At 40.5% G+C, this 14719-nt stretch overlaps 1 protein-coding gene across 1 annotated transcript; it reads left to right on the top strand.

Annotated features, from left to right (window-relative positions):
* The first annotated feature begins 1123 nt into the window (after positions 1-1123).
* Positions 1124-9594, top strand: LOC132593063 (vomeronasal type-2 receptor 26-like). Its single transcript, XM_088656115.1, has 6 exons — positions 1124-1335; positions 3641-3932; positions 4231-5094; positions 7302-7529; positions 7912-8038; positions 8693-9594. Exons 1-6 carry the CDS (start codon positions 1124-1126, stop codon positions 9592-9594), a joined length of 2625 nt encoding a protein of 874 aa, XP_088512241.1.
* The last annotated feature ends 5125 nt before the right edge of the window (positions 9595-14719 follow it).

The following is a 14719-nucleotide window of genomic DNA, read 5'->3' as shown; positions in this document are numbered from 1 at the left end:
AAGAGAATAACTGGAGAACAGGCCAACTGAAAAGAGGTCTTAAATAAGCAAAAACTACTAAGGTTTCATGCAAATGAGCTAAATCTGTCACCACTGAAGCAGATCCAATTCTTCTTTTTTAAAGTTAATCATTTTCTTAATCAATATAGTAATAAAAAGGAAACTCATTCTCATTTCCAAACCAAGCACAGTTCCAATCCCATTCAAATACAAATATTTCTCTTTCAAATATTTTATTTATTAAATTTGCACTCCACCCTTCGTCTGTAGATCTCAGTTCCCAACATAAAACCCCCCACAAACTGCATGATAAAAGTAAGAACAAAAACCAAAAAACATTAAACCCTTCACTCATCCCTTCCCATTTCCATATGTTCCTGAAAATTGCTGGTGGTCTTTAGCCATGTTCAATGTAGTTGCATATGACATAAAGCTAAGCTATGTTATATAAAACTTGTTTTTTCGTCTGTTGTTTCTTCAGTCTCAAACTTAATCAGCCCCACCCCCAATTAACATCAAGCCCCACAGCTTCATAAGCCATGTTTCAACCAAACTTCCTTGCTGACATTTGTTCCCTATGAGGGCAACTGTTAACCACCTGCCATTTATTTCACCACAAGCAGCAGAGAAGAGTGGGAGCTGGGAGCAAAACACCCTAAACAGGGGGGGGGGGACGACGACGGATGGACGGACAAAAAACTGAAGAACTAATTATTCCCCAATGGAAGTGGTGAAATCACTATAATTTGCTCACATAGTCCAAACTCCAAAGGCTTCCTATAAAGCAATAGAAAACTATCAATACAGAAGTCTGAAAGTGAACATAAATAAACCCATTTGCCATGGGCAGCTGGGAGTAGGGGCAAGAAGCAGGCAGGGCTCTGTCAATTCCATTTCTGACATTTTCCTCGTTTTCTGTGTTAACTTAAAATTGAGAGCACTGGCAACCTCCATTAATACTCATAGCATACATTTGTTGACACTAAAAGCAAGATGGATACATTTCTCTTAAGAGGTGTATTGGCAAAGTCAAGCACCATCCTGTTTTTACTGTTTTAAGTCAGCCAGTTGGTATGAATGGGCAGAGTAGAGAGTGGGTCTAGAGATGAGCTTTGCTGCTAGGATGCTGTTGCTGATGTTCCTCTTTCTGCTCTCTGTCAAGGTGTGCATAGCAGATACTATGAAGTGCCCTGTTAGTAATCCCTTCCCTGTTCCTCATGAGTGGTACCAGCCAGGGGACATTCTCATTGGTGGGATGGCTTCTCAGATCATTTACGCTGCCAGTGAAGCTTCCTTCACAGAACATCCTTCTGGGAGGCTATTTGATGTTCCAGAGTAAGAAACCATTCCCCTCCCCCCATGCATATTCTGAACTTTGCAAGAAGAAAGACAAATAATTTTTTGTATGAGTGATAGCATGCTCAAAGAAAGTTCATGTATCCTGTTCATGTTTGTTGGAGGATGGGGATACATGATATGATTAAATGTTTTTGGGAGCAAATATACAATGAGTTAAAAAGACAACTAAAGTATACATTTCCAAAAAATAAATAAATATGGAATTGTTTTTGTTAGGATTAATGGGGATGAGTTAATACCTACATCTGTAATAATGGAATATAAATGAGTTTTGGAAAAAGAGAAAACATAGCGAAATGAAGGATAAAGAGCAGGTAAAAGAGAAGAGAAGATAGAAAACCAAATGTGAAGGAAGGTGGAAGTCTGGTTCGGCGGAACCAAAGGAGATAGAAGATAAGAGAAGATGTTAAGATAATAAAGGGGAATGGGTGGGGGTTTGGGGGTTATATTTCGGGATAGAATGGTTAGTGTTGTTAACAATTTTATTTTTTGAGTGTATATCGATAGTATTTTATTGTTGACAGTTACCTTGTATAAGAATACATAAGTTTGTATAAATGATTATGTATGAAAAACTAATAAAAAGCATTTTTTAAAAAAGAAAGACAAATACTTTTTTGTATGAGTGATAGCATGCTCAAAGAAAGTACATGTATCCTGCCCCAATCACTTTCTGAGAATAGTTCAAATTATTAACCCCACAGTAAATATGGGGTTTGTTCTCACGTAATAAGAACTCCTTTTGTTTTAGAATGTAACAAAGGTTGGGGAGAAAGATGACACTTTTCTTTAATTGGATCAAATGTATCTGGAGGCACTAGGATCCTCAAAAAAAAATGTTAGCGCTAATTAAATTAAGACAAGTCCCAATTTTTATGGACTAGCTGGAAAGCAAGTTGAAAACGGATGTACACTTAATTCGGCCGGATTCAGAATAGAGCTCCAACAATTTAAGAAGCAACCCTATGCACAAGAGGTTGGTGTAAAGCAAGCTGGTGTAAATTAAGACGGCAAAAAGTTATGTCATATCCAAACCCCTTTCAGTGTTGGGGCTGCTGCTCTGTCTAAGCCTGGCAGAAGGAGAACAAGACTTAAAAATAGTATTCTGTGCCAGAAATGATATTAGGATCCAGCTTAAGCCTCCCATTTCTCATCCAGCCTCTGGAATGCCTCCTTTTGGGGATCTATACTGGCTTCTATTCAACTGGCTGAGCTAGAACCAGAGAGTTATTCAAATTTGTATTCGGCTGAGCTGGGACTAAGCTGGGAATCATCTGGCTGAGACCAGTACCTACTGCATCCTAAGTCGCTCATGCCTGTGGATCTTGCCATAGGATTGCTGGTTTAAGTTTCATGGGGCAGAATGCTCCTAGTTTTATACATGGAGTGGTGGCAAGCTATATCTGTGGGTATTTGGGTACCTCTCATTTTCCATGCTGCTATTCCAGTGCTTCATTAATTATATTTGGGCTGAAGAGGAAGTATTTATTAGTACAGAAACACCGGTTAGAAATAAAATGATTTCCAAATGAGTCTGTTGCAGCAAAAACATTAAAGGAGTTTAACCCTACACAGAGTTGGCCCATTGAAAATAATGGGCATCACTTAGATAAATTTATTCAGTGGGTCTGTTCTGCATTGAACTTAACAAACGGAGTTTTGTAGGACCCTTAAAGACTAACATGTTTATTATGACATAAGATGTTATTGACAGCAGTCCACTTCATCAGATGTATGAAGTGTTATTTTAGTTGCAGGTACTGGGGTCACGAAGAGTCGGACACAACTAAACGACTAAACAACAACTGTGTTTGTACACATGCTGATGGGAACATGAGGGCAGAAGGATATGAGAAACAGAAAAATACAGAAGCTGATAATTAGGTTACATGCAGTGAACTTGTTGCTAAAACAGACAGGCTGGCATTAGCATATGTAGTTTGAAAAGAAAATCTTTCTCCAGTCTGCAAAATTCAGTCTGCAAGTGAAAGCATTCGGCTATGTAATGAAATGGAATTGCACAGTTTCTTGTTGCAGTTCACCTTTGATATTCTAGAACAACCACATTAATGTCAGTTACAGAACAGAACACTGGATGCTAAAGTCCTGTCCCCCAGCTAGTTTTGAAGGTTGTCATTTGTGATGTCAGAATGGTGGACATTAATTCCTTTGTGCAGAGAAATAGAAGGACCAGTTAGAAACAGATGTTACCACTTCAACAATTTAATGCATTGTAGAACTCTTTCCTGAAATAATAATAATAAATTGTTTCTATTCATAGAATGGTAACAAAATTTTACCAGCACATTCTTGCCTTGGCATTTGCTGTGAATGAGGTCAACAAAAATCCCAAGATCCTGCCCAATGTAACTTTCGGGTTTCACATCTATGACAGCTACTATGATGCAAGGATGACCTATCATACTACTCTGGAACTTCTCTTCAAATCACATAGATTTGTCCCCAACTACAAATGTGGCTCCCAGAAAAACCTCATAGCCATCATTGGTGGACTTGGCTCTGCTACCTCCTTCCATATAGCGGACATTTTAGGATTATACAAGATTCCACAGGTAGGACTATTGCACTGGGAAGTATACATTTTTTATTTCATCATTCTGTGAGCACAGGTAGGACTATTGCACTGGGAAGTATACATTTTTTATTTCATCATTCTGTAAGTAATTTTAGTTCAAAATGAGAGAGGAGGGAAGAGAGAGAAAGAACTAATAGAAACCCTCCCATAAATTTCCTAACACCTTGCCCAAATTCCCCCCAAATGCTACAAATTCATTCATGTAGTAGTTTCTTTGTAAGAGTCTGCCGAATTGTCCCATCCAATATCTGTCCTTTTTATCTTTTTCTTTTTAGCTCACATATGGCTCATTTCCCCCTCAGGAGATTCATAACACTCAGATAACTTCCTTCTACTGCATGGTCCCTAATGAAACCCAGCAGTATGTGGGAATCATCCAATTACTTCAGTATTTTGGTTGGATGTGGGTTGGCCTCTTTGCTTTCGATAACACCAGTGGAGAACATTTCTTGCAGACCCTGGAACTTATGCTTTCACAAAATGGAATCTGTTCGGCCTTCACGAAAAGAATCCCACAACAAACCTATCTGGATGACTTGGATGAAATTACCGATATAGCCTCAAGTATATATGTACCTTTGAGTGACAAAAAAGTCAGCGTCTTTATCATCTATGGAGAATTTTTGACAATTGCATGGCTGAGAACTGTAATCTTTTTACGAGATCCTGGAAAGAAGGAAATTAAATCATTTAGAAAGGTGTGGATTATGACAAACCAGTTGGATTTGCTATCTCCTGGATATCAAAGGGGGTGGGATTTTGAACTGTTCCAAGGTGCCATTTCCTTTACAGTGCACTCAAACGATCTTTTACAGTTCAGGGAATTTATTGAGGTTGTAAAACCTTATTGGACTGATGGAGATGGCTTTCTTAAAGACTTCTGGGAGCAAGCATTTGACTGTATATACCCAAATCTGAGAGGGTCAGTGCCATTTGATGGAATGTGTACAGGGGAGGAGAAGGTTGAATATCTTATTAGACCTATTTTTGAAACACATATGACAGGCCATAGCTACAGTATCTATAATGGTGTTTATGCGGTGGCTCATGCTTTGCATGCCATTTATTCATCTAGATCCAGCCAGAAAGCAATGTTGGGGAGTACAGTTGTTGATCTTCATCATATACAGCCTTGGCAGGTAAAGTCTCCACTACAAATATTCTTATCTCAATAAAAATCTTAGGTGAGATTTTGTGCCTTGACAATATAAATGGAGCCTGAAAACAATTTGTTTTCTACAGTGCAGCACGAATTCTCACTTTCTGACAAGTTTCTTGGGCAAATGTGTACAAGAGCAATGGATGTGATTCTTATTATTGGGCAGTAGACAATGTTCCAGCCATTCAACTATCAAAGGCAGGCACCCCCAAACTTCGGCCCTCCAGATGTTTTGGACTACAATTCCCATCTTCCCTTCCCTGGTCCTGTTAGCTAGGGATCATTGGAGTTGTAGGCCAAAACATCTGGAGGGCCGCAGTTTGGGAATGCCTGATAAAAGGTGTTCTTGCATGCGCAAACAATCTCTCTCCATTCTGACAAGCAAGAGGCATTATCCCAGTTCCAATACATGTTCTGGCCAAGCAAAAGCATCTAAGGAAGGCTGATTATGTGATAAGGCAGCAGTTTTCATTCTGAACTGTCTTCATTATAATCAGTGCTGTTTCCACTCTGCTGCAGTTTAGTTTCCAACAAATACTATGTTATTTGTCTCATTCTCTGCTATTTAATGTAATTTAGAAAATAATTCATGCAACTCAAATTAGTTTAGAATTAAATGTAAAAGATGGCACACACCCCAATTCATTTCAGTAGAAAATAAATGGAATGTAAATGGGGGGGGGTGCTTATCCATCACTTGCTGGCTGAAAGCAACGGCAACAAATACCAATTGACATTAACTGAATTGATTTCCATTCCAGACAGGGGATGAATAAGTGGACAATTTCTGCTTCTGTTTCCTTTTTGTTGTTGTTGGAATTCCGACATCTCTAATGAAGTCACGGTGCAGGGCCAATGAGGGATGGTCATGAGAGTGTAGTCTTGGGAGAATGCTGAAGACCATAGAGAGGGCTGCATTTGGACTCTGGACCTGAGGTTCCTCATCCCTGAGCTAAATGATATTACTAAAGCCAGATGAAATTGTTGGTTTCTATTCTTCTCACTATGTTTATGCATGCCACACATTGTTGGAATCACAGGAACGGATGTTTGCGTGTAGAGGTCCCCAAAACCACCCCTCAAATATCTCACACCATAGACAGAATTTTAGTTTAATGGTTTTTGGCATGAATTTGGCCACAACTTTTATTGAATACAAATCAAACTAGTGAGTGGTTGCGTAGGCATTGGTTCTCCAACTGTCACCTAAGGACAGAAATAAACTCGCCTTGTCAACAAGGGGAAACCCTACAGGGGGAGACAGGGAGTCTGGTCCAATAGGCTCTCCCCTCTCCCCTCAGGCTCCCAGGGGCTCATGCGTGTTGCTGGTCCCCTACCGGGGTTATGGACACTGCATAGAGCCCCTGTATTCCTGACCGGAATCTCCCCTAACTCAGGCATTAACACAAGGGGCCAACGCAGTCAACAGACCCCCATATACAACCAATAACCAATGCCTAACCGCCAACCTTACAAGTTGTGACTATTTGCTATGCAGTAGGCGAAAAACCAGATGGCTCCAGCCAATCAAGCCAAATGGAAAAAATTCCTACCGGCCAATGAATACAGGCGGCGCTGAAGTCACAGCAATGTCAACACAGAGGCCTAAAAAACAGCGGAGGGAGGGTGGGGATCCGAATCGCAGCCAAAGAGAAAGAGAAACCTCTTGCCTTTGCTTTTAACCCAGGGGGGGGGGCTGACCCAACCAAATCGCAACATCGGAATTTGCCCAGCAACAGAGGAGTGACCATGCCCCCACCTTTGGACTCAGGAGTGGTTTGATTAGCCCCAACCGCAAATCGTGCTCACCATGATGGTGAACCCGCATTGCTGTACTCTGTTTCCATTTATTGTTTCCGTTTATTCGGACTTCTCTCAGCGAGAGGAGACATGCTTTCTTTTGTTCTGCCTTATACCTAGTAATAAAAGTAGCTTGTAGCACACACCTCTGCCTCAGTCCTTCTGCGTTTTACTCTGCGAGATATCTGAATATGTGCCTGGTGGCTGCAAGGCACGGGTCATGAATATGTCAGAGAGCCAGGCTGGAAACATTCCTGAGTTATGTCTGGGGGGGGGGTCATTCCTCCCCTGCCCCGCTGGCTTCCAACAGAAATATCCAATACAATTTTATCTCCCATTCCTTCCCTCTCTTTTAACTTTATTTATTTCTACTTCTCTTTCAAACAGCTCCATCCGTTTCTTCAAGGAATTTCATTTAACAACTCCGCTGGAGAAATGGTGTCCTTTAATGACAAAAGGGAAGTGGGTGGTGGATTTGACATCATGAACCTGGTCACTTTTCCAAACATGTCATTCCAGAGATTGAAAATCGGAAGGGTGGGCCCCAGTGATTCCAAAGGGAAAGAATTCACTATAAATGAGAGTATGGTTGTGTGGCACAGAGGATTTAACCAGGTAACCATAGAGGTTCTTTGAATTTCTAATTTCCTTTGCTGCCTAGCATTATCTAAACTCCAAAATAAAGTCAATGTTACACAACTCTAAAAATAAAATGAAAACACTATTTATAACATCAAAGCCCAAAGCTGCAATTCTAAAAATAATATTACAAGTTCAATACGGGTGAAATGAAGTTAATAATAAATGCTGCACCTTGTTTTAATATGAAATAGATTCTGGGTTACTGAGATACGTTTTCTTTGTGGGCCAGCTCTTTTTCTGTATGATATACTACTGGGCTGAGTAGTGAGCTTTTTTATTTGGAGATCAATAATTGAATTTTTAATATATCAATCAATCTATCTATCATTATAACTCCATCCATTATTATGGCTAGGTACTCCCCATTTCTTTGTGTAATGAGCACTGCCAGTCTGGTAATCAGAAGAAAAGGAAGGAAGGGGGAAAATTTTGCTGTTACGATTGTCTTCCATGCCCAGAAGGGAAGATTTCCAACAAGACAGGTATGCTTCTATAGTACTCCAGTTTTTCCATCGAAAGAGGGTTACTTGAGTTATGTAAGATGACTTGACTATTCCTGGACAGGCCTTCTGTTTACAGTCATACCTCGGTTTAAGTACGCTTCGGTTTGAGTACTTTCTGTTTAAGTACTCCGTGGACCCGTCTGGAACGGATTAATCCACTTTCCATTACTTTCAATGGGAAAGTTTGCTTCAGGTTAAGTACGCTTTAGGTTAAGTACGGACTTCCAGAATCAATTACACTCATACTTCGGGTTAAGTACGCTTCAGTTTAAGAACAGGTCTGGAACGGATTAATCCACTTTCCATTACTTTCAATGGGGAAGTTCGCTTCAGGTTAAGTATGCTTCAGTTTAAGTACTCTGCGGACCCGTCTGGAATGGATTAATCCACTTTCCATTACTTTCAATGGGAAAGTTCGCTTCAGGTTAAGTACAGACTTCCAGAACCAATTGTGTACTTAAACCGAGGTACCGCTGTACAGCAGCTTTCTTTGAATGTTCAAAGCATTCATGTTCACATTCATATATCTACACACTTGGCACATGCAAGCAGATATCAGCATGAACTACAACTTGCATATGGAGTGGAGAACAGTTGAACTGGCATCAAACTGTAATTTCCTCTATTTTTCAGACAAGGCTGACTGTTTCAAATGCACAGAAGAACAATTTCCAAATGAAGGGAAAAATGGATGCTTCCCCAAAACTACAAGCTTTCTCTCTTACGATGAGCCATTAGGGATCAGCTTAGCCTCAGTTGCTGTTTCTTTTTTCCTGATCACAGCCTTGGTGTTAGGAATCTTTGTTAAGCACCAAGATACCCCCATTGTCAAAGCCAACAACCGGGACCTCACCTACACTCTTCTTGTCTCCCTCCTGCTCTGCTTCCTCTCTTCATTGTTATTCCTCGGACAACCTGGGAAAGTGACCTGCTTTCTTCGACAAATAACTTTTGGAATCATCTTCTCAGTGGCTGTTTCTTGTCTGTTGGCAAAGACCACCATCGTTTCTCTAGCATTTCTAGCTACGAAGCCTGGGTCTAGGGTGAAGAAATGGGTGACAAAAAGACTGACCAACTCCATTGTCATTTCCTGCTCTCTTATTCAAGCAGGTATTTGTACTGTGTGGTTGATGACATCTCCCCCATACCCTGATTTGGACATGCACTCTTTAACAGAAAAAATCATTGTGCAATGTAACGAGGGGTCAGTCACCATGTTCTATTGTGTCCTGGGCTACATGTTCCTCTTGGCCATTGCCAGCTTCATTGCCGCGTTTGCAGCCCGCAAATTACCTGACAGTTTTAATGAAGCCAAGTTCATTACCTTCAGCATGTTGCTCTTTTGCAGTGTTTGGCTGTCTTTTTTTCCAGCCTACCTGAGCACAAGTGGAAAATACATGGTGGCTGTGGAGGTCTTCTCCATATTGGCCTCCAGTGCTGGGTTATTGGGCTGCATCTTTGCCCCTAAATGCTACATCATCATTTTGAGACCTGAACTGAACAACAGGGAGCAACTTATAAGAAAAAAGAATTAAAAAGTTTTTTTCTCCCTTCACTCTGGTAAATTCTCTCTCTCTCTCTCTCTCTGTATCCCTGTAGCAAACGTACTTGAGACCACTTTTTTGCCATTTGTTCATTTATATTTTCTATACGCAGGTTTAGAAAAAAATTCCGTATGAAAAATCTCTTATTCTAACATGAGTAGTTCGTACCCAGACCTTGTTATATGAACCACAGATTCAGATATCCCAACAGTTGAACATCTGAAGGTGGCCCTGTATTGGGAGGTTTTTAATGTTGGGTGGTTTGTTTGTTTTTAGACATGCACTCGGTAATAGAAGAGATCACTCTGCAATGTAATGAAGGGTCAGTCGCCATGTTTTATACTGTCTTGGGTTACATGGGCCTCTTGGCCATTGCCAGCTTCACTGTGGCTTTCCTAGCCCGCAAGTTACCTGATAGTTTTAATGAAGCCAAATTCATTACCTTCAGTATGTTGGTCTTTTGCAGTGTGTGGTTGTCCTTTGTTCCAACCTACCTGAGTTCAAGAGGAAAGGGCATGGCGGCTGTGGAGATTTTCCCCCATCTTGGCCTCCAGCGCTGGGTTATTGGTTTGCATTTTTTCTCCTAAATGCTACATCATGGTACTGAGGCCTGAGCTGAACAACAGGGAGCAGCTAAGAAAGAGAAATAATTAAAGAATATGTATCTCCCCACATCCCCATTATTTTGACAGGTTTAGTGCTTTAGGAGAGAAGGGATTAGAGAACCTGAGATCCTCTCAGTAATAATTTATAGCAATCTCAAAGTTAATTAGAGAAAGAGAGGATTTGGTGACCTAGAATCATAGAATCAGAGAGTTGGAAGAGACCACAAGAGCCATCCAGTCCAGCCCCCTGCCAAGCAGGAAACACTATCAAAGCATTCCTGACAGGTGGCTGTCAAGTCTCCGCTTAAAGACCTCCAAAGAAGGAGACTCCACCACACTCCTTGGCAGCAAATTCCACTGTCGAACAGCTCTTACTGTCAGGAAGTTCTTCCTAATGTTCAGGTGGAATCTTCTTTCTTGTAGCTTGAATCCATTGCTCCGTGTCCGCTTCTCTGGAGCAGCAGAAAACAACCTTTCTCCCTCCTCTATATGGCATCCTTTCATATATTTGAACATGGCTATCATATCACCCCTTGACCTTCTCTTCTTCAGGCTAAACATACCCAGCTCCCTAAGCCGTTCCTCATAAGGCATCGTTTCCAGGCCTTTGACCATTTTGGTTGCCCTCTTCTGGACACGTTCCAGCTTGTCAGTATCCTTCTTGAACTGTGGTGCCCAGAACTGGACACAGTACTCCAGGTGAGGTCTGAGCAGAGCAGAATACAGTGGTACTATTACTTCCCTTGATTTAGATGCTATACTCCTATTGACCTTATGCCCTGAGATTTTTTGGGGGAAAGATGAACATTCCTCCACTCTAAGTCGCTCACCCCCTGTTCAGGTTGCCATCAGATTTATGGCTTTAGAGTTTGACATGAGGTGGCCTTCTCTTTTCTTCTCTCAGACTTCTTTTTACCAGGATAAACATATGAAACTCCCTCAAGCATTCCTCAAAAGGGTGGTTTCCAGACCCTTATAATCATGGCCACCCACCCACTATGTACACTCCCCAGCTTGTCAATATATTTCTGAAACTGTGGTGCCCCAAACTGGACACAGTACTCCAGGTGTGGTCTAATCAAGGCATAATTGAGCTGACCAAGGCTAATGCTTACAAAAAGAATTATCAAAATAAAGATGACACTCAAACCTGATAACAGTTACAGAAATTGCTTGGTGTGCCCAAATATTTTTATTCCTTTTATTTATATAGCCCTTCACCCAAATGCCACAGGATGGTTTACAACATAACAAATAACATAGCAATCACACAACTCAAGACCTTAAGAACGTAAGAACACATGAAGAACCTGCTGGATCAGGCCAATGGTCATCTAATCCCACAGCCTGTTCTTAAATAACTAACCAGATGCTTGTGGGAAATCCACAAGCAGGATTCTAGCACAATAATACTCTGCCCTCCTGGTTTTCAGAAATGTAAAGCCTCCTTATGTGGAGCCAGGACTATACATTCAAAGCATATAATTGCAGGACAGCAAGCATCTTGGCTAATGAGACTAATAAGAAAAAATGATTAGTGAATTTTTCTCTCCCACACTCTCAATATGTTGGTAGTGTGAGTATTGGAGATACATATTCAACATTATTTCAAAGTTGTTGCCACTTAAGATTAAATGAAACAGCACTTCATCTTTTATCAGTTTCATTACTGTAGTAACAATTCAAACTCACTTGCTGTATTATAAAGAGTTGCCATATTTTAAAAAACTGAAAATCTGGACACTTTGCTTTTTTTTGGGGGGGGTAAAATTATTGCCCAAAGTTGTTGAGTTCAAAGTTGTTTTGATTCTCAAAAATAAAATAAAATGAAAGGAAAGGAAAGGGAAAGGGAAATTCGCCAAAATCTACAGTCACAACATGAACTTGGGTTGCCGTACGTCTGGATTTCAGCTATTTCCATCCCGACATTTTTATGTGGGCCGAAACAGACTATATTCTACTAGGAAAGATATGGGGGGGGGGCTGAAAAGTATGGAATGAACTATTTTAATGGGTAGATGTATATGCACCCTGCAAACAAACCAGAGTTAGGAACGGAACGATCATTTCCCAACCTTAAATTCAGATCTTCACATTTCTGCAGTAATTTGATTCCCCCCTTAAATCCTCATGAAGATTCACCAGCATTTTAGTGCAAATTTCTCCTAATAAACACATTTTTTGTGCAGTTTTAACTAATGTACACATTTTGGCCAGCAATTTCCCATGGTATAATGCATTTATAGAATAAAAAAATTGAAGAGTTGGAAGTTACCCTTAAGATCACTTAGTCTCACCCCCTGTAATACAGGAATATGCAGCTATCTCATATGGGGATTGAACCTGCAGCCTTAGCATTATCAATAAGAACCACACTCTAACCAACTGAGCCATCCAGTTGAATTGGTGTGGGTTATTTTCAATACTGTTTTCATTTTTACACACATATCTGCTAATATGTAAATTTTAGGGTCATTTGTTGGTGAACTGCATCAAAATTAGGATAATTCCATCAACTTTGGATCTCCTACTGCTTCAGAAAGAGTGGATTTGCTATATTTGTGTTCAAATGGGAACTGCGTCAAATTTCTCATCCATTCCAAATCAGAATGAATGCTCATTATTGTATAATTTCCACACAAACTAATCAAAATGAATGCCCAGTGAATACCAGATACAATCTAACCTCCCTGCAAGCTTGGTGCAGGTGAATCATGAACAATATTCAATAAGAAGGCTATTGGGGGGGGGAAGGGGGCTTTCAAGCCTCCACAGTCTTGTTGCAGCTTTCTCATAAACTAGTAACAGTTATTTGCTTAACATCAAGAATACGAAAAACGATTCCAAACCACATGGCAAGTACTGTATCTAGTGTGGGTCAAAAAACTGGGACTGGGCAGTGGTCATTATTTCAGCACTGATGCTCTGGGCTCCCTTCATAATTATGGAAATGTGTTTCAATAAATGATCAAAAATAGCACTTCATCATGTCCCCCTGTCAAGTTGCTGGCTTCACTTCAGGGTATGATTTTCCTGTTGGAATTTGCTCTCCCTGGAAGTCTGGGATGCATCTCCTTGAGGAGCATAACATTCTCGTGGCCAGATTCAAGAACAAGACTTAAAGTCCTTGAGGAGCATAACATTCTCGTGGCCATATGTTTGTTACCTGAAGTGCATCTGGCACAGCGACTTTGCAGAGGTAAGTTACGTATCTCCCCCGGCAGCTATCCAAATTACTGTCATTAGTTCACCTGCCCAAAGCCCCAGTGGTGTTTCAGAAAATAACAACATTTAGCAAAAGCGCTGTCTCCATAAGTAGATATAGAAAACAAGCAAGCCTCCTGTCACTGATGAGTGACAAAATGCAGGCAAGGTTTGAGCTGCGATGTGTGTTGCCATTTTGCAGAACAGACTTCAGAGTCTGCATTGGTTGTCTCTACTAGCCTGCTGAGGCACGCATTCGAATTCTGCTGACGCTAAAGATAAGTGTGTTGTTTTCCTTTATTGGCACCACCCAAAGTAAGGCATTAATGTAAGGCTGGATGCTGGAGCAAGAGAATGCTAGAGAGGAAGTTTGATATAAAGATCTTGGGTCTACATGTGTTGCTGCTGCTGCTTCAGCTTCCCAAACAATGTAAAGCAGATACCAGGAAGTGCCACGTGAATGACCCCCTCCCTGTTCCACATGAGTGGTATCAGCCCGGGAGCCTCATCATTGGTGGGATCACTTCTCACATCTCTTACCATTTCCATGAACTATCCTTCTATGGACTTCCTTCTCACGAGTTGTTCGAGGTTCCAAAGTAAGCACACACACCCCACCTTAATCTGCTTCATTTGAGCTTGGCTAGATCACACACTCAACCAGTTGCTCATACAAATAATAGGATATGATTTCATTTTCATTTTACTTTTATATACCTTCTTTTTACATTGCTGTACACAAGGTGGTTTACATGCCGGAAGAACACCAAAGTGTACAAGAAAGATCACACATGAAAATCTGATCCAATACAATTTAGTGACAATATAAAACTATCAAATAAAGTAGCAGTATAGATTAAAATAAACTTTCAAAATGTCAGTAAATAATAGTTAAACAGAATTTCACTCTCCATAAATATACAGTAATACTATTTCCGATGAAAAATAAGAGAAATACACAAAATAATGCAATACATTAAAAAATGTAAAAAAGATTGACTTGAGATACAAGGTAAATACATGCACACACACACACACACACACACACATCACATTGTTCTCATTGCCATAGCCTGGAAAAAGCTATTGCTCAGCTGGATTCTGGGGGAGGCATTCAATTTATTCTTTTTAGGGATCTACCTATGAACTGCGCAGGATTGCACTGTTAATAGCATCAAATTTACACCTATCTATTAATATTCTGTTGTTAGCCACCCAGAGTGCCTGGGGCAACCTAGCCAAATAGGCAGGGTTTTATTATTATTACTTTGCTGAAAGAGCACTCAATCTCTCTCTACAGTGTGGTG

Source organism: Zootoca vivipara, chromosome 12, assembly GCF_965207765.1.
Source record: "Zootoca vivipara chromosome 12, rZooViv2.hap1.1, whole genome shotgun sequence".
Taxonomy (NCBI): domain Eukaryota; kingdom Metazoa; phylum Chordata; class Lepidosauria; order Squamata; family Lacertidae; genus Zootoca; species Zootoca vivipara.
Note: the sequence above shows the minus strand (reverse complement) of the source record. Positions and strands in the feature narration are given on the sequence as shown.

Excerpts from the sequence above, each read along its gene's own strand:
- LOC132593063 (XM_088656115.1), top strand. The coding sequence starts at position 1,124 with ATGCTGTTGCTGATGTTCCTCTTTCTGCTCTCTGTCAAGGTGTGCATA. Across the intron at positions 5,095-7,301 it reads ATCATATACAGCCTTGGCAG|CTCCATCCGTTTCTTCAAGG; the intron begins GTAAAGTCTCCA and ends TCTTTCAAACAG. Across the intron at positions 8,039-8,692 it reads GAAGATTTCCAACAAGACAG|ACAAGGCTGACTGTTTCAAA; the intron begins GTATGCTTCTAT and ends TCTATTTTTCAG.